This window comes from Camellia sinensis, chromosome 2, assembly GCF_055761805.1.
Source record: "Camellia sinensis isolate YWXY chromosome 2, ASM5576180v1, whole genome shotgun sequence".
Lineage (NCBI taxonomy): Eukaryota > Viridiplantae > Streptophyta > Magnoliopsida > Ericales > Theaceae > Camellia > Camellia sinensis.
The window spans coordinates 181,121,303-181,145,069 of record NC_138962.1 but is presented as its reverse complement, the minus strand read 5'-3'; the positions used below and the strand labels follow the sequence as shown (position 1 = coordinate 181,145,069).

The 23,767-nt window shown below is 39.1% G+C and overlaps 2 protein-coding genes across 2 annotated transcripts; both read left to right on the top strand.

Moving 5' to 3' along the window:
* The first annotated feature begins 3,976 nt into the window (after positions 1 to 3,976).
* LOC145819280 (uncharacterized) lies at positions 3,977 to 7,572 on the top strand. The gene is made up of 4 exons (XM_082913251.1): positions 3,977 to 6,180; positions 6,256 to 6,561; positions 6,644 to 6,731; positions 6,835 to 7,572. The coding sequence occupies exons 1-4, from the start codon at positions 3,977 to 3,979 to the stop codon at positions 7,570 to 7,572; spliced, it is 3,336 nt and encodes a 1,111-aa protein (XP_082769377.1).
* Positions 7,573 to 7,929: 357 nt separating this feature from the next.
* Positions 7,930 to 11,126, top strand: LOC145819279 (uncharacterized). Its single transcript, XM_082913250.1, has 7 exons — positions 7,930 to 8,205; positions 8,318 to 8,480; positions 8,569 to 8,804; positions 8,929 to 9,150; positions 10,006 to 10,098; positions 10,174 to 10,278; positions 10,382 to 11,126. The coding sequence occupies exons 1-7, from the start codon at positions 7,930 to 7,932 to the stop codon at positions 10,760 to 10,762; spliced, it is 1,476 nt and encodes a 491-aa protein (XP_082769376.1). The 3' UTR covers positions 10,763 to 11,126.
* Positions 11,127 to 23,767: the final 12,641 nt, after the last annotated feature.

Here is a 23,767-nt window from a genome sequence, read left to right as displayed (position 1 = left end):
AAAGTTGTAGATATCTACCTATATTTTATATATTACATTATAACATAACCAAAAAAACTAAAAAACTAAAAAAAAAATCTTTAAAGTTTATCTAAATAAACTTTAAATCAATAAAACTTACATGTCTATCACATATCTAACTCACATCATAACTTACCTAAATAATAATAATTAAAAACAAATGAAAATCACAGATAAATTAAATTTTAAAAAAAAAGATACTCACAACTCCATCTTAAATAAATTGAAAAAAAAATACCCGAATAGAAACCACACAAAAATAAAAATAAAAAAAAGAAGAAGATATATCTATCTATCTATCTATACTATATATTAAGCAAAATGGGGTTTTTAATCCCAAGCCTTGTGGGAGCTCCAATCTCCCAATCTAAATTTCTTGATTTTTTTATTTAAAAAAAATAAAAATCTTAGCATTTATTAACATCTCCCAACTCCCAAGTTTTACCCTCATAATAACACTTTAATGCATTAAGAACAAGCATAAAAAAAAACTTCTTTAAAATCCAACACATATGAATTCCTTGAAAAGTTCCAACACATATGATTATTATCTCTCGTAATAACACTTTAAAGCATTAAGAACAAACATAAAAAAATTTCTTGAAAAGTTCAACACATATAATTATTATCAAAATATTAAACTTTAATATAATATAATAAAAAAAAGACATTTAATTCCTTGAAAAGTCCAACACATATGATTGTTATCAAAATATTAAACTTTAATATAATATAAAAAAGGAAAAAAAAGAAGACATTTAAAAAAAATATTTAAAAATCACAATTCACATATATAGATAATTATAAACACAATAAATTAGGAGGGCATTCATGTCTACACTTTTTTTTTATAAGATCTCATCCAAAATATCTAAAACAAACATAAATTTTTATTAAATCTATCTATCTATCTATCTATCTATCTATCTATCTATCTATCTATATCTTCTATATATTAAGGAAAATGGGGTTTCTAACCCCAAGCCCTGTGGGAGCTCCAATATCCCAATCTAAATTTCTTGATTTATTTATTTTTAAAAAAAAAGCTCAGCATTTGTTGACTTCTCCCAACCCACTTTTTGACTTCTCCTATATCTACTCCTACGCCCTTTTCAACTTCTCTCATACACTATGGCTAGTGACGAGATTGTTAAATTATTTTTATAAAAAAATCTTAAAAAAAATAATTTGTATATTAAAAAAATATCTAAAACAAACATAAATTCTTATTAATCTATCTATCTATCTATCTATCTATATCTATATATTAAGGAAAAATGGGTTTCTAAATTTCCTGATTTTTTGATTTAAAAAAAAAAATCTTAACATTTATTAACTTCTCCCAACCCCAAGCCTTACCCTCATAATAACACTTTAATTCATTAAGAACAAGTATAAATTTTTTTTTTTGAAATCCAACACATATGAATTTCTTTAAAAGTCTCAACACATATGATTATTATTCCTTATAATAATACTTTAATGCATTAAAAACAAGTATAAAAAATTTTTCTTGAAAAGTCCAACACATATGATTATTATCAAAATATTAAACTTTAATATAATATAATAAAAAAGAAAAGACATTTAATTCCTTGAAAAGTCCAACACACATAATTATTATCAAAATATTAAACTTTAATATAATATAAAAAAAGGAAAAAAACAAGACATTTAAAATAAAAAAATAAAACATTTAAAAATCACAATTCACATATATAGATAATTGTAAACACAATCCGTTCATAGCACGGGTGATGTGCTAGTCTATACTATATATTAAGCAAAAAGAGGTTTTTAAGCCACAAGCTTTGTGGGAGGTCTAATATCTCAATCATAATTTTCTAATTTTTTTATTTAAAAAAAAAACCTCAGCATTTATTAATTTCTCCAAATCCCCATGTCTTTTGGGAGATTTGGTCAAAACCCCCTCATAATTATTTAATCGTTTTATTTACTATTTTAATGGTTCTTCTTTATAATTATTTTTTTTATTATGAAAAAAATATTATTGTAATTAGATAGCATAAAAATATTTGTGATTTGTATGATTGAAGTTAAATTGACAAGTAATTGACAAGTAATCTACATGCTAAATTGACAAATAATTATGGGCTAACAAAATTGACAAGTAATCTACATGCTAAATTGAAGACGAAAACTAATGACGAAAATAAATTTTGTCACGAAAGACATACCTTTTAGTGAAGAAAATAATTTTTCGTCTCCAAATGTACCATTTTTAGAGACAAAAATAAAATTTCGTCACCAATCTGCATACATAATAAAAAAAATTAGGTGACGAAATTATTTTTTGTCATTATTTATATTTTTTTTTTGTCACTAAAGATTTTCCCGCTAATTTTTTGGATGGTGCCAAAATTTTCAGACTTTTGGTGAAGAAAAATTGGTCACCAATAATAAAATTATTAATGACGAATATATTTTTGTCACTAATAATTTTTAATATTTTAATATTATTTAGTGAGAAAATTATTTTTGTGACTAATAATTTTATTTTTAGTGAGAAAATAATTTTATCATCAAATAAATGGTTTAGTTGCTAAAGATTTTTAGAGGGAATTGAATATATTGGTGCATAAGATATATCAGTTCTTCTCACACACAGATTCCAAACCTCACCCTACATGACCTCACCTCCCCCTTTCTCTTCTCTCACGCCTCACGCCTCACGCCTCACGCCTCTGTGTCTCTTCTCTCTCACGCCTCACGCTGCCCTCCTCTCTGTTACTGGAGCATCACCGCAAGGGTTAGACAAGCACACCGTAAGGGTTAGCACTACCATCGCTTTGTCTCGGGTAGGTATGTCCTTTATTTCACCCTCTCTCTCTTTCTCTGTGTGTGTGTGTGTCTCTGTCTTCCTCTCTATGTCTCCTTCGATTTGGGGCTAATTATTTTCTTCATTTTGCTCACTATTTGACATTAAACAGGGGAATTTGGGGCGTTATTGGCATCAAACTGGAAAGGGTATGACCCTCTCCTAATTTCTTTTTCTCATGTTTTTTCTATTACTTAAGGGGATCGAAAAGGCATTGGTAGCATTATATAATGGGTTTTATTGGATGTTTTTTTGCTTAATATATGGTATAGATGTTTTTTTTTCCCCTTTTTATATTATATTAAAGTTTAATATTTTGATAATAATCATATGTGTTTGACTTTTCAAGGAATTAAATATCTTTTTTTTATTATATTATATTAAAGTATAATATTTTGATAATAGTCATATGTGTTGGACTTTTCAAGAATTTTTTTTATGCTTGTTTTTAATGCATTAAAGTGTTATTATGAGAGATAATAATCATATGTGTTGGGACTTTTTATGGGAATTCATATGTGTTGAATTTCAAAAAAAAAAAAATAATGCTTGTTCTAAATGCATTAAAGTGTTATTATGAGGATAAGACTTGAGAGTTAAAAGAGATTAATAAATGCTAAGATTTTTTATTTTTTTTAAATCAAAAAATTAAGAAATTTAGATTGGGAGATTGGAGCTCCCACAAGGCTTGGGGTTAAAAACCCCTTTTTGCTTAATATATAGTATAGATTAGAGAAATCTGAAGCCACAGTTACACACCATAATCAATATTGCCTCTATAAACAGTCCAATCAACTGAGATTCTTTTTATTTCTTCAAAAATAACTAGTTTCCTAAATGAGCAAATTTTCTTTTATTCCTTTTAATGTACTAATGTTGTAAACTTGTCAGGAACCATTTTTTTTTTCTACTCTATCCTTTCCCATAATACTTCCATCTTAATCTATGTTATATACTTGGAGAACTAAGGAAAGATTAGAGATAGACAACGTCATATGATTTTCTTTGTATGATACACATTGTGCATTCCTAAATGGAATAGGTTAATAGTACACATGATGCGTTTTATGACATAAACAAATTAAAAAAAACTTGATCTTTCATTTGTGATCAGACATGGACAAGAGTTGGATTGCATTGGGTAAGACACCTGATGGAAGGATGAGTCAGCCATTTATTGATAGGGTGACATCATTTATCAAATTTGCAATGGCAGTTGTTGACCAGGAAGGTAAAATTCTGTGCCCATGTTTGAACTGCGTGAACTATTATTCCCAAAATCTTCGAAATGTGCAAATTCATTTGCTTCAATATGGGATTATGCAAACGTACACTATTTGGCATGAGCACGGGGAACCACGTGTATCAAATGAGGCTCATCATGAAATGGCAATTGATGAAGATGAGGTTTTAGGTGGTATTGATGCCTTAGTGGAAGATCGAATAAGAGGAGAACCCAACGATGCACCCCAGAATGAGGAAGTACAAACGTTTGATAAACTATTGAATGATGCCAAACGTGAGGTGTACTTAGGTTGCACAAACTACACTCTGTTGAAGTTTGTCATCGAGTTGCTTAATATGAAGGTAACAAACCACTGGAGCAATAAGTCGGTTAACACACTATTGGAGTTTTTAACAAAACTTTTACCAAAAGATAATTTGGTTCCAAAGTCATTTTATGAAGCTAAGAAAATACTTCGAGATTTGGGCTTGTCATATGAGTTAATTGATGCTTGTATAAATGATTGTGTACTCTTTTGGAAGGAAAATGCAAGGTTAGATAAATGTCCAAAATGTAAGGCATCCAGATACAAGATCAATCGTGGCAGGGGTAAGAAGATTCCCCATAAGGTGTTGCGGTACTTCCCATTAACACCAAGGTTGAAAAGATTGTACATGTCAAGAAAGACTGCTGAGGACATGAGATGGCACAAGGAGAAACGTATAGATGACGGAGTATTGAGACATCCCGCCGATAGTGATGAATGGAAGGAATTTGATGTGCAACATCCTCAGTTTGCCCTGGAGCCTCGAAATGTGAGGCTAGGGTTGGCTGTTGATGGGTTCAATCCTTTCGGGAACATGAGCAACTCGTATAGTTTATGGCCTGTAGTACTCATTCCTTATAACTTGCCACCTTGGTTGGTTATGAAAGATCCCTTTCTTATGATGTCACTACTTATTCCTGGAGAATCACAACCAGGGATCGATATTGATGTCTACATGAGACCTCTGGTGGATGAGTTGAATGAGTTGTGGGAAAATGGTGCATTATCTTACGATGCCGTAACTGGTGAGTCTTTCCAGATGCGTGCAGCTTTGATGTGGACTATACACGATTGGCCCGCATTTGGTGACATATCTGGGTGGAGAACAAAGGGTCATTATTCTTGCTACACTTGCAATGATGAACCATATTTTCAATCCTTGAAAGGTAAGATTGCATACACTAACCATCGATGCTGCTTGCCTCAAAACCACCCCGAAAGGCGAAAGAGTAAGGCTTACAATGGTAAGCATGAGAAGCGAAAGAGATCTTTAAAGTTACCAGTGGAAAAGATATTAGAGCAATTGGATAGAGTGACAGGTGTCACATATGGGAAGCATCCAAGAAATAAGAAAAGACTCCGTCAGGCACCAAATTGGACAAAGGTAAGCATCTTGTATGAGTTACCATACTGGAAGAAACGGAAGCTTCGACACAACATTGATGTTATGCACGTCGAGAAGAATTTTAGTGAAAATACCTTTGGAACTATGTTAGGCATTGATGGAAAGAACAAAGACACCGACAAAGCACGGATGGACTTGGAAGATATGGGTATAAGGAAAGAGTTGTGGTTAACACGTCGTCCTGATGGAACTTATGTCAAACCTAGGGCAATCTTTTCATTGACCCCTGAAGAGAGGGAGGGTTTATTTGAATTCTTGAAATCAGTGAAGTATCCGGATGGCTATGCTGCAAACATATCAAGATCAGTGAATGCGAGAAATGGTAAATTAACAGGCTTGAAAAGTCATGACTGCCATGTACTCATACAACGGATTCTTCCAATTGGGATGCGTGGTTACGTAGACAAAGAGATTAGTAAAACACTATTTGAGTTAGGTAGCTTTTTCCAGGATTTGTGCTCAAAGACACTGCGCCGTAATGAACTTGAGAAATTAGAGGAACGTATAGTACACATATTATGCAAGCTTGAAAAGATCTTTCCTCCAGCCTTCTTTGATGTAATGGTTCACTTGGCCGTTCACTTGCCGCGTGAGGCTATTCTTGGAGGACCGGTGCAATATCGATGGATGTACCGGATTGAAAGGTAATTGTTAAATTGAAAGGTTCGTAATTATATGTTGCATGTGTAACCTTGCTCTTAACTAATTCTCTTTTCAAGGTTTCTCGGAGCTTTAAAAAAGTTTGTTACAAACCGAGCTCGACCAGAAGGTTCAATCGCAGAGGCTTACATTGTCAAAGAGTGCGTTACTTTTTGTTCAATGTATGTTGATGGGATCGAAACAGTGCATAATCGACCCGAACGAAATCAAGATCGTGGCGAACGTCACAAAGGGTTAACTGTATTCACAGAAACTGCCCGTCCTATTGGCCTAATCACAAGGGATGCTGATATGTCACAAGAATATCGTGATATGGCTCATTGGTTCTTGTTGAACAATAGCCCCGAGATAGAGAAGTATCTAGAGTATGTTTTTCATTTAAATATGTGTATTCTTAGCTTTGTTAATGTAGTTAGCAGTGCATAATAATCACATTCTTTTGAGTAGGATACACAAAAATCTATTACGGACTCCATCTGACCAAGGCATAACCCGTATACAACAACAAGAGTTTCCCAAGTGGTTCAAAGAGCGGGTAAGGCATTTTCAATTTTAAGACATCATTAAAAATTTGTATAAGATTTGATCATTTATTAATTTATTTTTACTATCTTAATGTACGTTATATGTGAATGTAGATAAATATATTGAGAGAAGAAAAGTCACCAGAAGCAACCAATGATTTATGGTCGCTAGCAAATGGCCCAAATTTACTAGTAAAAGAGTACTCAGGTTACATAATCAATGGCGTACGGTTTCGTACAAGAGAAGTAGACAATCGCCGTAACAGTCAGAATAGTGGTGTGCTTACGGAAGGGGATCATGAGGGAGTGACGCATGAATTTTATGGTCACTTGTGCAATGTTTGGGAATTGGAGTACATGTGTCATAACAAAGTTGTATTGTTCCAGTGTGAATGGTACAACACAGGAAATACAGGTCGAAGTAGAACATTGCGAACTGATGATTATTGCACAAGTATTGATGTCACAAGTCGGTGGTATCAACACGACCCTTTCATCTTGCCTAGCCAGGCTAAGCAAGTCTTTTACCTAAATGATACCAAATGGGGACAACCTTGGCAAGTCGTTCAACGAGTGCAACATAGGGGTGTCTTTGATGTACTAGAGGTAGGTGATGGAGAATCATTACATGAACCAGAAGAAAACGATGTGTTCCAACAAGAAAATATTACCGATGTTGTTCCAATTGACATCAGCCCTAATGTTCAATGTTATAGAGATGGTGTTGAAGCAGAAGTTGTTACAAGGGTTAGGTCATCTGACGAAACAATGATACAGAAAAGAGCTGACAAACAAAATGAAGAGTGTGACGAACCTGATGTGGATTACGATATGGATCTTGATGTAGACTAGGATTTGTAGTTATTTTGCACTTTCTGTATGAACATTGTTCTTAATTAATGAAGTTGAATTTCAGTTGTGGGGTTCATCCACTGTTATGTAGGTTTATCATTGATTGGTCATATTGTGTGTCTGATGGCTTTGCAATTAATTTGTTCTATGATAAGTAAATGGTAAAAACAAAAATCATCCATATCACTCTAGCCATATTTCAATGATTTAGAGCCTATATGACATATCCACTTGTTGAGATTGTTGTTGCTTTATGCTTTATGTATAGAAATATATAATTATCTTTTCTTTACATCTAATGTTCAATTATGCGTATCCACCAAAAAAATGTTCAATTATGCTTTATAGTTGGGCAAAATGGACGCTACAAAAAAGCAATTGACCAAACCAAGTACTGCAACTAAGAAGGTAACGAACTATGAGAAACAAAGAATGAAGAATATTAATAAAAACCGTGAGAGAGTGAAGACTCTAGGAGTGAAGAATATAACAACTTGTTTGAAGGCTACGGTTCAACATAAGAAATTGAGGAAGGAAAAACAAATACCAATTGAGGAAAATGATGATGATTATCGACCGTCAGAGGCTGAAGATGGCAGTGACACTGAAACCTATGATTCGTTTGAGCATGAGGTACTATACATTTATGCATTGTGAAATATATTCTTTCTTGTTACTTTCAATTCATACACACATAGACATGTATATCTTTGTACATATATTCATATTTTATTATGTTATTCAGCTGTTAGAGATACCATCGAGAGCCTGTTCACAATCTCATCATGAGGCATTGATCCACGCATTAGAAGAGGGGGATACCTCTTCATGTCCTGAGGTGACTAGCAATCCGCCACCACCTCTCAATGTGGAGCCTCAACTTGAGGTGACTGCTGGTAATACTATTGGTAAGACACACTCTTTATTTACATTGATTTGAGATCTTAATTAAATTTGTTCACATACTATTTCAATATTATGGCTTCACAATATCAGCTGCTAAGCGTGCTCGTGGCCCGACTCGAGGCAAAGAGGTTCAAGGCCTTGTTGATAAAGATGGAAAGCTTAGCGTGCCTATCCCTCCAGAATTTCGTGCACCGGTAGGGGACTATGCCTCAAAACTAGCCTCAAAGATTGGTGTAGAAGTGCGAACTCGTTTACCAAATCCAAGTGTTCGTAGGTGGAAGTATGTTGATGCCTCCGTTAAGGAGGCGATGTTTCAACGCTTGAATGTAAGTTCGTTGTCTACTTATAGGAGATTTTACTCATTTTTATAATAGGTTAGAAATCTTAATTATTTATTGTAATTATTTTATTTTTTATAAGAATTATTTATGACTTATCTATTTTTTGCAGGATCAATTTGATTTGCAAGGAGACCCTGTTGATATAGAGAAGGCAATGAACACAAAATTTGGTCGGAGATTGAGTAACCATACCTATAAGCTGCACAAACAATTCATGGAGCTGAAGGAGGCTAAAGGGGAGGAGTATGCAAGAAACCACCCACCAAAGAATGTCGATCCTACCAAGTGGATAGATCTTATTGATAAAAAGTGGAACACTAAAGAATTTCTGGTAACATTTTCATCTTTTTTATTATATTAGCGAAGAAAGAATTTGATTAGAATAGAGAGAGATTCTAAAACAACTAGAAAGAACACAATCAATTTGCTGTGAAATTCCATATGTATTATTTTCCCTTTATCTTCTAGGCATGTAAGTGGAACATAATAAAAACCAAATAAGTGGAAAAATGAGAAAGGGAAACTATTAAACATGGATTGGAAGGCTCGCATAATAGGAGATTAATTTATGGTTCCTTAAAGTGCATCTTTCACATCATAGACTAAAGAACTAAGATTTCAGTTTCTATGATTGTATTAATTTTCTGTTTGTTCTTGGGTTTGGTCTGAAGTTTCATGATAATGGTAAGCAACTAGCTAAGTAACTAATATAGGGTATTGAGACAGAACTTTAGATTTGATAGAGTTGCGGAAGAAAGAAAGGGTTATGAGTTTGGTATCAGTAATTGTTCCATATCTTGTGAAATGTAAATGGATTTTTTCACAATCTATCTTGCCCATGCTTATATGCCCCCTATTTGTGAACGGTGTAAATTACTCGTTTTTCTTTTTTCACCCAGAAAAACCATCTTATGATGAAATCTCAACAAGTCCTCTAATCTATTTTTCACAGAATTGAATGAAACTAGTGAATAATTTGAAATATCTTTTAAGTTGAAATGATATATAGGAAAATGATAGAGAGGAACAATGCAATTTCTTTATTATCAACCATTAAATTTGTTTTACTAGTGATACATTTCATTGTTATATTGGTTCATTATTCCTTATAGGAACAATCAAAAGCCAACATATTTGTCTTACTAATGATACATTTCATTGTTATATTGGTCATTCTTCCTTATAGGAACAATCAAAGGCCAACATCGCGAACAGAGAAAGGATGTATACAAAACATAGGTGTGGTTCTAGGTCAATCCCTGTTAGAGTAGAAAAACTGGTACGTATCCTTGCACTTTCAGAATTATATTAGATTCTTAGCTTTATTTATTGAATATTTGGTCTATCGAATTAGGCACGAGAAAAGAAGATGCTACCTGATCTAGCAGAGTTGTACAAGGAAACTCACTATAATGAGAAAACACATGAGTGGATCTCATCTCAAGCTCAGTGTAATTATGTGAGTATATATTGCAATTTTTATTAACAAAATTTTAGAATACTATTTGTTATAATCTTATTTAATTTTCTAATAATTATTTAATTTTTTTTATATTTGATAGGAAAATATGATACAGACACAGGCTGATCACCTTTCACAGCCAGGATCAACCCCTTTGACTGCAGAAGAGCTATCAATCAAAGTCCTAAAGCCAAGGTCTGGCTATGTGAAGGGACTTGGCATGAGACCTTCATCCTCTATTAGGAGAGCCACTACCATATATGCTGAAACAAATGATTATGTGAAGCGCCTTGAGATGCAAATAGAGACACAAAAGGAACAAATACAAATGCAGAACAACAAAATAGAAGATCTTGAAGAGAGTAAGAAGAAGCAAGGGGAGATAATGGCTGATGTTGTCAACTTTTTGAGGACCAAAGGATTCACTGGACACTTTGGAAGTGGAGGGGACTCATCCACAAGTGGACATACTTCTTGGTAAAGTATATTAACTTTAATATAACAAATTTTATAAAAGAATACATGTTTGAAGAATTAGGAAGTAATGGAAACATGCATATGACATCCAATTTGTACAGGTGCACATGATGTATAAATTGTGAATTAGTCTAAAAAATATATTTTTTTCTCTATACTTAAAGCTTGAAAAAAGGCTGTCGAAATGCTAAATTATCACACAATTATAGATTTGTACAAGAACCAATAGAAACACCTTAGGAGGGACCAATATAAGTTGTATGAACTTACGGCACATTAATGGGATGCACCATTTGTGAATTAGCCTTAAAATTAATTTTTTGTTCTCATAATCTAAAAAAAAGTCTGTTACAGGGATAAATTGTATAATTGATCCAATTGTAAATTGATGAGTTACTAATGTTTTTAATCTTTTGTATAATTGATTAATTACTAAAACTTTTAATTTATTTTTTTGCAGATTGGATTGGGGTGGCATTTTTGACGTGCAACAATGATGTAATTTGTTTGAATGTTCATTTTTGTTTGATAAGGATACACATACTTTTTGGAGTTACACTAGTTATTGTTGGATTTTTGGTGGAATTGAACAAGCTATAACTTTTGGATATTTTGTGGATATTTCACTATTTTATTATATCAGGATGAAATTATTTGTAATGATGAATGGATATTTTCAATTTGTTAATTCGTAAATGTGTTGATAACAGGTTAGGTTAAGTTGTGATGGAATTGTTATATTCAACAGGTTTCAACATGAACAGGGTCATATTTGTTGAACTAAAATTTAGATTTTGATAAAATAGGTAGATAATGTGGAAAAAAATATTATGAAATTATTGACAAAATTTTCCATCCCTAAAGAAGGTTTTTTTGTCTCTTATTTGGCATAGGTGGATGATTAATTTTGTCATAAATTCTTTATTTCGTCGCTAAATGAATTTGTCATGACAAAAAATATTGTCACATTTTGTCACTATTACCCTCAATGTGTGACGAATTTTTTTTGACATTATTTCATCATTTTTAATGATGAATTTGTTTTTATCTCTATTGGTAGCTTCTTTGACAAAAAATTTTCGTCTTCGTTTATATTAAGCGTGACAAAATTATTTTGTCTCCATTTCTTATATTTATGACAAAATACTTTTGTCTCTAATTTCTCCTTTAATGACAAAATATTTTGTCGTTAATTACTTATAAGTATGTTCCCAACAGAGTGTATTGGAGACAAAAAAAATTCGTCACAAATTTATCATTTTTAATGATGAATTTGTTTTTGTCTCTATTGGTAGCTTCTTTGACAAATTTTTTTTGTCTTCGTTTATATTAAACGTGACAAAATTATTTCGTCTCTATTTCTTATATTTATGACAAAATACTTTTGTCTCTAATTTCTTCTTTAATGACAAAATATTTTGTCGCTAATTACTTGCAAGTATGTTCCCAACAGAGTGTATTGGTGACAAAAAAATTCGTCACAAATTTATCATTTTTAATGATGAATTTGTTTTTGTCTCTATTGGTAGCTTCTTTGACAAAAAATTTTCATCTTCGTTTATATTAAACGTGACAAGATTATTTCATCTCTATTTCTTATATTTATGACGAAATACTTTTGTCTCTAATTTCTTCTTTAATGAAAAAATATTTTGTCGCTAATTACTTACAAGTATGCTCCCAACAAAGTGTATTGGAGACAAAAAAATTCGTCACAAATTTATCATTTTCAATGACGATTTTTTTTTTCGTCTCTAAGACCCTTTAGCGACGACCCTTTGGAGACAAAACGGGTGACGAAAAATGTTCGTCGTAAATAGTTTGGGTGACGAAATATATACATTTTGGGACAAATTTGTTTCGTCTTTAAATCCTAAATTTGTTGTAGTGAAAGGATTAAGGATCTTGGAAGGGCTAGAAAAGCCAAGGCACTCGAGGGGGCAGAATGTACTGTGAGCACCGAAATAGTTACAACAGAATCAGACGGCTGTTTGTCGGTTACCGATGGCATGTGGTGGGAAGACGACGACTTGCGTCTGGCCCATACTGACGAAGACTGGGGGCAGACTTAACTAGATGACACCTGGTATGTCGAGGAGGTTGACCATATGACTAGGAGTGAGCGGTATTTCAAGCCCTCACACTTGGACCAGCCAGAGGCGTCCGGGAAAGACAAAAAAGCGGAGAGGTAGAATGAAAAACTACTGGAGGAGGAGGCTGTACTGAAGTAGCTTAAGAAAATCTAAGCAGACATCTCCATCTGGGGACTGCTTATGGCCTCGAGGGTTCATAGACAGGCCGTCCTTACAGCCATGGACAAGGCCAAGCTTTCAATTGATACAACGCCCGAGCAATTTGTGGGGTTGGTTTTCTAGGGAGGAGCTTCCCTAACCTTGACCTTCACCGACAAAAAACTACCGCCTGAGGGCTCAGATCATAACAAGCTACTCTATATCTTCGTGGAGTACACGGAGAAATGGATACTGGTGGTCCTGGTCGACACGGGATCTGCAATCAATGTATGTCCGTCGAGAACAGCGTAGGCTATCGGGTTGAAGCCCGTGGATTTCGTGCCTCCAGCCCAAGTAATATGGGCCTATGATAATACCAGCCCGGAGGTGATAGGGACCGTACAAATTAAGACTCGGGTTCTCCCGGGGCAACAGGACATTGAGTTTCATGTCTTGGATGTTCCAGCAACCTTTAATCTACTCCTTAGGCGGCCGTGGCTGCACCAAGTAAAGGCTGTCTCTTCCACTTTACACCAGATGCTGAAGTACCCCCACGGGAAGGGGGTGGCAATTGTTTTTTGAAATTCTTCAATACATTCACCACCAGAGGTTTCTACACCAGTTCTGGAGATTGAGCATGGCGCGGAGGATGTATTTCTGTCAGGATTCACCCTAGTTGAGGCTCGAGTTGTATAGGATATGCTAGCTGTTGATGAGGGGCTATACGTCAGTGCACAATCTGTCTACCTCATGAACAAGCTTCAACACGTGCCCGGGATGGGATTGGGGCGAAGTGGCCGGAAGGACATCGCAGCATTGGCCGAAGTGCCGCATTACCCATATACCTTTGGATTAGGTTATCTGCCTACCAAAGAGGATTGGGCGAGGAAAGGAAGAGAGATGGCTGGAAGAGCCAAGGAAAAGCAAGCTGGGAAGCATTATGAGTTAATGCACAGACCTATCCAAGAGACCCTGAACGGATGCTTTATCCGGGAAGGGTAAGATTTCCCATTTTGCGGCTTTTCGGAGCCCCGGTTGAATTCAGAGAAGCGGCGCTTGCCCGGCTTCGAAATCTTTTTTGATCTTTAGTTGTTAGGGAATGAAGTTGGTGAAGAGCAGACAGACCCATCAGCTGAGGATGAGCAGTGCAAGTAGGAAGATTCCGAGAGCACAGAAATTGAGATGGGGGTAGTGCTGGCCTGTCTCCTCTCAGATCCTCATATCGTACCGGAGTGCTTGGGGGATAACATCTCAGTTTCCATGATCGAGGATGACGCGGCTGTGGGCCCACATTTTGGTATTCTCGATGCATCCATTGCACCCTCCCTCGTTTGGCAATACGAGGAGGGCTTTTTATCGAGCAGTTCCAAGTCAGGTAGTGAGCTGAAATCTGATTCCATAGAGTCTGTGGGGTCAGAATCAGATTCCAGCTCTTCTGAGTCTAAGTCCGGTATTCCTGGGGGTGATAACCCGAATGCCACTGTCCTGTCCAGGTCGTCTTTTTCTTTTTCCTTCGAGTCTGTAGTAACTGAAGGAACAGGCGATCTGGAAGTGATTAATAAGAATGGTACAGCTGTGGCTTCTGATTACTTTTCTGTGCCTTTTGTTTATTGCATTAATCAGGACTTTCAAAATTTGATGAAAACGACGAGGAAGAAATTCCTCCGGTTTTAAAGCATTTGCTTGATCAAGAGCAGGAGAGGTTTGTAAAACCTTTGGTTGATGAAATCACCTCAATTAATGTTGGTACTGAGAAGGACCCACGGCTGGTCCAGATCGGGTCCACGTTGTCTTCTGAGGAGTGCGAGCGCTTAGTTACTTTATTAAAAGATTTCAAAGATGTTTTCGCGTGGTCCTACGAAGACATGCTTGGAATTGATCTTGAGATTGTATAGCACCGGATCCCTCTTGACCCAAAGGCCCGACCTATTAAGCAGAAGCTCTGAAGGATCCGCTCGAACTGGGCTCTGAAGATCAAAGAAGAGGTCACTAAGCAGATTGATGCAGGGTTCCTGTTGATATCTGAATACCTTACTTGGTTGGCCAATATAGTTCCGGTGCTGAAGAAGGACAGCAAAATTCGGGTATGTGTGGACTTTAGAGATCTGAACAAAGCCAATCCGAAGGACGACTTTCCTCTGCCGCATATCGATGAATTAGTGGACTTCACTGCTAGGCATGCGCTGCTCTCGTTCATGGATGGGTTTTCAAGCTACAATTAGATTTTGATGGCACCCGAAGACAAGGAGAAAACCACTTTCACTACCCCGTGGGGAACCTATTGTTATAGGGTGATGCCGTTCGGTTTGAAGAACGCTGGGGCTACGTATCAACGGGCTGCAACCACGATTTTGCATGATGTGATCCATAAAGATGTTGAGGTATACGTGGACAACATGATTGTCAAGTCCAAGGAAAGAGAGGGTCACTACATCGCCTTGCAGAAATTCTTCCAACGGATCAGAGAGTATCGGTTGCGGCTGAACTCTCAGAAATGTACTTGTGGTGTTACAGCAGGGAAAATGCTTGGGTTCTTGATCACAGAAAGGGGCATCGAGGTTGACCCATCCAAGATTAAGGTCATCTTAGAAATGCCACCACCAAGGACTGAAAAGGAGGTACGAGGCTTTCTGGATAAAGTGCAATTAATAAGACGGTTTATTACAAAATTAACCTTGACTTCTGAACCACTGTTTGGTCTCTTGAGGAAAGGAAAGAAGTTCTAATGGGATGACTGATGCCAAGTTGCTTTCGAACAGATTAAGCAATATCCACAGAACCCACATGTGTTGTCACCGCCGGAGCCGGGGAAACCGTTGATATTGTACCTGTCAATGACCGAAACGGCGATGGGTTGCATGCTTGCATAGGAATCTGAAGATAAGGAGGAGAAGGCTATCTACTACCTGAGCAAGAAAATACTGCAATACGAGACCAGCTACACTCCGCTGGAAAAGGCTTGTCTGGCCTTGGTATAGGCTACCAGGAAGCTGAGGCACTACCTGTTAGCTCACTCCGTAATACTGGTTTCGAGATTATATCCCATCAAATATCTCTTCGAGAAACCAGCACTTATGGGTAGGCTAGCCCGTTGGTTGCTTCTACTTTCCAAATTTGATGTGAAGTACATGATGCGCAAGTCAGTAAAAGGGAGAGCGATAGCGGAGTTCCTTGCCGACCACCCAGTGAAGGGAGATGAAGCAGTTGAATATCTGTTCCCAGATGAGGCCATTCTGCATGTTGAAGAAGAGACTTGGACAATGTACTTTGACGGAGCGTCAAACTAGTACGGGTATGTGATAGGGGTGTTGCTGATAGCACCCGACAATTCTCGTATACCTTTAGCATTCAAACTCTGGTTCAAAGTATCGAACAATGAGGTAGAGTATGAGACATGTATTGCTGGACTAGAAACCGCGCTGGAACTGAGGGCAAAATGGTTGGATGTCATCGGGGTCTCGTGCCTTGTTATATCTCAATCTAAAGGAGATTGGAAAGTTAAAGAAGAAAAGATGAAAATTTATCACCAGACCTTAGACGTTCTGATTCCTCGGTTTGAAAAACTGAACTTCGCTCATCTGTTAAGAGAGAACAACAGGTTCGCCGATTCATTAGCAACTCTATCTTCTATGATAGACATCCCTTTTGGAGTCTAGATGCGTCCACCGAAATTCGTGCTGGCCTACGAGCTGATTGCTGCCATAGTTGAGGTACAAGATCAAAACCCCTATTATTATGACATTTGGAACTTCTAGGAAAATGAGGCTTATCCACCAGGGACAAACGCCAAAGATAAGAGGGCAATTCAAAGAATGGCTGCTCAGTTCATTGTCTGCAGGGGTAAACTGTACAAAGTGGGGTCATCTGGGGATGCACAAACTATGTGTTGATGCTGAAGAATCAAAGCGCCTGATGGAGGCCATCCATGGAGGAGAGTGCGGAGCGCACATGAGCGGGGTGATGCTAGCCCGGAAGATCCTTAGACAGGGTTATTATTGGTCAACCATGGAAGAGGATTGTATTGGCTTCATCCGGCAATGCCACAAATGTCAGATCCATGCAAACTGCATGAACATTCCGCCGTCGAAGCTGTACAACATGACTTCGCCATGGCCTTTTTCAGTCTGGGGGCTTGATGTAATTGGGGCTGTCACTCCAAAGGGGTCCAACGGGCATGAGTACATTCTGGTAGCGATAGACTACTTCATGAAGTGGGTCGAGACCCAATCTTACGCGGTGTTGAAGGCATCGCATATTACTAAGTTCATCAGAAACAACATTATCTGTCGCTACGGGGTCTCGAATGAGATTATTTCGGATAATGGTTCCCACTTCAAGAAGGAGGTGATCGACTTGTAGGAGAAATACAACGTGGCTTTTCATAAGTCATTTACATATCGACCGCAAACCAACGGAGCTGTTGAGGCCGCCAATAAGATCATCAAGCATATTCTGCAGAAGATGGTGGAAACCTACAAGGACTGGCTAGATAAGCTGCCATTTGCTCTTTGGGACTACCGGACTTCAATTCGAACTTCTACTGGGGTAACTCTGTATTCCTTGGTTTATGGGATGGAGGTTGTTCTGCCTATCGAAGTTGAGGTTTCGTCATTGCGAATTATGGCTAAGTGCCAGAAGACTGAAAGCACTGTATCACATCCAGGGTTATCAACGAAGAATTGCCAGGGCTTTCAACAAGAAGGTTAAGTCCAGGAATTTGAAAGAGGGGGATCTAGTGCTCAAAGACAACCGAGCTCTCATCCACGACCCTTGGGCAAGTTCAGACCCAATTGGACTAGCCCTTACATCATCAAGCCTATTTGGTTGGGTGGAGCTGTCATTCTGATGGATTTAGATGGCCTTGAGTTCTCCTAGTCGATCAACATGGACAATTTGAAGAAATACTATCCCTGAGTGGCTCGCTAGGCCGAAAACCTGAAAGGGCGACCTAGGCAAAACTTAGAGCACAAAAAATTTGAAATAATAAAAACTGAGCTTGCAAAGTTGAAAACCCAGAAAGGGCGGCCTTGGCAAAAGTTAGAGCGCAAAAGGAGAGGGTTAATACACGAGTGAACCTGAACCGAAACTACGTCAGGCTTGATTCCCATCTTTGGGATACGTAGGCAATTTCATTTTGAAGTCCAGCCACAAACACTTCCAAATCAACTTTGTCTATGTGATCATGTTGGTCATCTTTGTCTTTTCTACATTCAAGAGCTCGGTTGTGATCTCCAGTGCAGTGCTATTCAGACTAGGGGCAACTTTCCAGTTGTTTGGATTCGGGGTTGTACATCTCAATGATAGATCTCGGGTGTGTCCAGTTGTGATCCATATCGAAAATGGTTTTGAAAAGTTTTAATAAAAGTTGATTTTGCTCAAATTAATCTTTTTACGACTTAGACTATTTTTGGACCAAACGAAAAATTTTCAGTACCCACAACCTTCAATTTCATTGATTTCAATACAGAGTTCTCCTACTCTTGAATACAAATTGAAGTTGCTTTCTTATTACATTCATAAAGAAAACTTGAAAGTACTGATTAAAGCAAATAAACTTAGGGCATAGTCAGGTGTTCCTGCGTCTCCTCCCAGAGCTTGTGAAAGCCTCTGATGCCAAAGTAGGCCCAACCTGCGCCTCTTCATCAAGCTAAGCTATGCACCCATCAGAGGGGGTTCAACTGAAAGTGAGAGCGAGGGGCAGAAGTTGTCTCGTCCTCCATGCTGTGGCATACCGAGCTAGTTGTGTGCCTTGGACTGGAAATGCAGTAGGGTACTCTATCCCTTCTTCCGGGCAAGTCTGATCATGCCCAAATTGGAGCCAGAATTGAAATGGAAAGTAAAAGACTCAGTGTGTCTGGCCAATTAGCTGAATGTTCGGCTGGCGAGACATGTTGTAGCTCATCGCCGACTGATTAAGCCAGGGGCAGTGCCGAGCAATGTTGACAGCGGACAGACTGCACAACCATTCGCACCACCATCCCTCATCTGGGGCATCAACTAGACGTTGCCGGAAGAAATAGTCGCGAGCTGAATATATTGGGCATGAGTCCACCACTCTCAACTTGTCCATTAACCATATCTGGGGAGGGATAAAAAAATGAGAGATTAAAGAATAGAGAGGTGCACGTGGAGAGAAAAGTAAGAAAAAGGGTTTTGAGAGAAAAACCGAGCCTGAGGGCCGAGTGATGTGAGGAATACACATGTGAGAAGGGTAAGAAACTTTACCTGCAGCAGTAGTGGACTCCCCGCGAATCTAGTCATCTCCCGGCAATGAAAGGCATCCAAACCCATCAGTGTCTCAGCTAGTGTCATGGCAATGTAGCTCTTGCCTTCTTTCAAACTTTGGGCAACCTCAATCAAACGGACGCTAGACCCACCGGAGCCTGGGGCAAGCAAGAAATGAGACAACATGCACAAGCAAAGCGCATGTTGCCGAAAACCCTGCCAGTGATGATCACCGCGGTTACCGGCATCAGAAAACTGATGAATCAAGCTAGGGATGTCCAATTCTCCGTCGCGAATCAAAGACGAGCGTCATGCAAACTGAGCCCGCACATCCGTCCTAAGGCTTGGATGCGACCGAAGCGGAATTGGGGCAAGATCTCTTCTTCGGGCTAAGATTCCATCAAAGCCTGAAAATCTTTGAAAGTAGGACACATCTCTTGTTCGCCAAAGCTAAAAACGTGAGTTACCGGATTCCAACACCTAGTCATGACATAAAGGAACGGAAAATGCAGCGGGGTGCGACTCAGCGTGAATAGTGCATTTATTCCGAAACCCCAGAAATTCAACTTTTCCGAACCATCCAAGTTTGCAATCCAATTTGTGAGGTTTTGGACAAGAAATGCTTCCATTTGGGGCAAAAACTGAGTTAGAATGAGAGAACTACGAAGCTGGAACCTTTATTGAAGATAAGGGGTGAGTGGAGGACAAGTGGCAAAAATCTGGTGGTTCCCAGCCTCACTGGCCAACCGGCTAGTGGCCGACCGGCCCTTTTAAGTGGCCGACACATCCATTAAGTGGACCTACAGCCACTGTAGGTGGCCGACAACCACTCCTCCTCTCCAGCAAGTAGCCTCCGGTCCTCCTGAAGTGGTCGAGGTGCTGGAATTTGTATCTTGTTCTATTTCAGATGCATTATGTTGTTCGGTTTTACTTATTTTGTTGAATTTGCTTCATTATCAAGTTGTTTAGTTTTGTTTATCGAGTTGTCGCTCTTTGATTATCGAGTTGTTGCGATTTGTTTATCGAGTTGTTGCTCTTTGCTTATCGAGTTGTTGTAATTCGTTTATCGAATTGTTCCTGAAGTTGGGTTGTTTGTTTATTGTGTTGGTTCACTACCTAACATGGTAATACACGAATGTTCAATTTTCATCAATCCCATTTTTATGTAAGATGGTGCGATGCGATGCTTAGAATGTAAAATGCAACACTTTTTGAATAAAAAAAGCTACTTTCATTTCATCATGGTTTCTCTTTACAAAAGGTACAAGTTTTAAAGAAAATAAAACTGCCTAAGGCTGTACAATGTGTCAATACTATTAGCAAAAAGAGAAATAACGCAAAAGCGTCTGAATCAGTGCTATATATCTCAAGCTCGAGAGGCCCTCTTCGCCCACTTCCTCGGCCGAGCAGGCTCTAGAGCACTGTCGTCGTCTGTACCGCTGCCTGAACCAGAGCTGCCATCCTCAGAACCCTCATCGGCATTGCCTCCACCCTCGGATGACTCTAACTGAGGACTCGCAGGCTCCTCCTCCTCCTCACTAGACTCGTCAACGCGTCTGGCAGGCGCTTGACGTCTCCCTCGGCCGCGTGCCGAAACCTCTCTCTCTGCTGCTCGAGAAGGCTTAGAGGGTCTTGTCTGCAAGGGTGTGACCTGAAAAGACATTTTGAATTTATCAGCAAGTGTCAAGTACAAATTCAGTATGAGGAGTATGTGTGGAAGTCAGATACGATGTGTGCATGTAGTATGTCGTGTCAGATGTGATCTACGCATACAGCGAATCAATGCAATGAAGTGTTCAGTTTCGGTATATCAGCAAAAGTATGGCAATGCATGAAAAACTAAAAATTTACCTGGATCCCATGGGAGCTAAGCATGGTCTCTCTTCTCAAGATCATGCTCTCAAAAGAGGTTATCACCCCGAGTAGCCCCTCGACATACTTTGTGGAAGGCTACAGGTGCAAGTTGAAATCATCAGTGAATGAATGTCTAAGTATCTGAGTGATAAATGAAAGTTGTAATGCATACCGGTGTTGAGTCAGAAGCCCTGACATATCGATGATCTGGCAATGGGGGCTCAAGTGGAATCTAATAAGGTGTCCCATACCGCCAACCTGTCAGCTCTATCGGAGGATCTGGCCATCCAGCACACTGCCTAGTGGGAGGCATCCCCCTAGCCTTACCTCTTCGATGCTCTGTCCCTGCTCGTCGAGGGGACGTTTGCAGCTCGGGCGCTGTTCGACGAGGGAATATCAACAGCTCTCCTCATAGAGACACGAGCACCTGTCAATGGGGGCATCAGATATGTATGGAGGTATGTCGTGTACTCCCCTTCCTCGAGGAAAAGAACGATGTCAGCACCCTGCATGAGGTCGCTAACCTCCCGAGGAAAGAGACTCTCTGTGGTGTGCATGTTTGACGGAGGAGATGAAGGGACTGCCTGAAGGGGATCGCTAGTGTCTGGCGCATGAAGCGCTCTCCGAGAAACCAGGCTCTACCAATCGGTCCCTCGAACAGGATCCGGTACCGGGAGGCGGCCCATGCCCCAGCAAACTGGAACCGAGAGAACCCTGGCATCACTATCTAAGGCTGCCAAGTGATCTGAGGATAGCAAGTACATGAATTGATTAGTTGTCATTAGACATGCAAAATAGGTTGAAGCTAAAAGCATAAGGAACTGAGAGTTCTGGATTACCTCAGTCGCCCGCACCATGTCAAAGTAATGCTGGAGATGTGGTAGAGTCTCCCGAGGCCTCGGCAGGCATCTCTCGTCATATCAGCATGAATAAAGGATCTCGAGAGGTGTCTCGACCTCGAGCTCAAGGGCTAGCACTGGGAAATAGGTGTGCATCCATAACTGTGGAAAAATGAGATAATGGCAATGAGAATACAAAATACACAGATGATGCAGAAAGCAGAACATGTGTGCAATGCAGAATGCAGCAAATACAAGAAATATAGTAAGCAAGAAAATGCAAAGCAGAAAGTATAGCAGGAACTGCAAAGCTGAAAAGTAAAGCATACCTCCCAGGCTCTCCAATAGTCACCTACTCTCACCCTGCTCCTGCAGGAGACCGATCACATATAGCAATAGAGGGTGGCAAGGCCGGCACCGCCCCAATCATAATCCCGGACCTGGGACAGGTCTACTAGAGCGCTCAGAAGATATAATTCGACCGTGTTTGACCTGTCGGTGAACAGTGTGGTGCCGATAAGGTACATCAAGAATCCACGGGCATACTGCTCTATGTCCTCGATAGTCATGGGCTCAGTCCCTCTGAAGTAGTCCGAAAACCATGTGTACCTGACTGTGCCGGATCAGAAGATGGGTGGGGGTGCTCCTAACAGGTAGATTCAAGCTGCCTCCCACTCCCCCATGTCTGGGTCATACGGAATCATTTGACCTTCCACATCGAGGCTTGTCAGCATAGAGAAATCATATGGGGTCATCGTCATATCCCTAGTGGCAGAAAAGTGGAAGGAGTTGGTGGTATTCCACCACCTCTCTACCAATGCACCCAAAGCGGTCCTACTCGCCGTCAGATGCGAGAGCCCTGTGCAGAATAGGCCGAAGCCTGCCTCGTCAACAATATGTCGGACGGCGTCTGGGAGGTCTGAGTACCACTCTCTCGCAAAAGTCGATCCATACCCTCGAGTGAAGCGAGAAATCACCTGTATTCAGAATGAATAGAATGTTGTGTATGAGTTGTGTGCAGAATGAACAGAATGTTGTGTGTGAGTCGTATTCAGAATGGGTAGACCGTTGTGTGTGAGCTGTGTTCAGTATGAGCAGGCTATAGTGCATGAAGTATGTTCAGTATAAGCAAATGAGATACAATGCAAAAGTACAAATTATGCGAGAAATGTAAAGAACATTGCAGAAAATATAAAAGTGCAGTGCATACCCTGGGTGCGTTATGGGACAAGTGGGACTCTGGCTCCCGTAGTAGCAATTCCGCGGGTGCCCGTCATGCAAAGTTTGTAAACTGACGAACAATGCTCGGTGGTAGTACGTTCTCCTAAGGGCGGTACCTCTCCGAATTGAAAGGCCGAATCCTTGGCAGCAATGGCATGATGTCAGGCTCGTCCTTTACTCTCGGGGAACCCCCATCGTGTGGAATACGGTCTGCCATCTGAAAGGAAGTTGAAAAGTAGGCGAAAATGAGCAAAATGAGCAAAATTGCCGAAAGTCAACAAAAGTCAACTCTCAAGAAGAGAAAAAGTCAAAGAAAGTCAAAATCCGGGAAAGGGTGCCAAACTCAAGACAAATTCAAGGGAAACATACCACAAATGGTGAAAATGGAGAAAGAAGCTTCGAAAACAAATTATGTTCGGTTCAAAGTGAAGGAAATTAGAAGATTTTAGTGAACCAACTTCGCGTGGGGCGTTGGAAAATGCGTGCAAAGCCCAAATCTAAGAGGGAAAAGGGCCTAGGGAGAGAGAGCAAGAGTTTTCGGCCTGGAGGTGTGAATGAAATGAAGCTTGGAGTTGTTTATTTAAAGAACCGAGCATCAAAAGACAAAATTGCCCCGAAGTTTTGTAAACTGGCCGATCG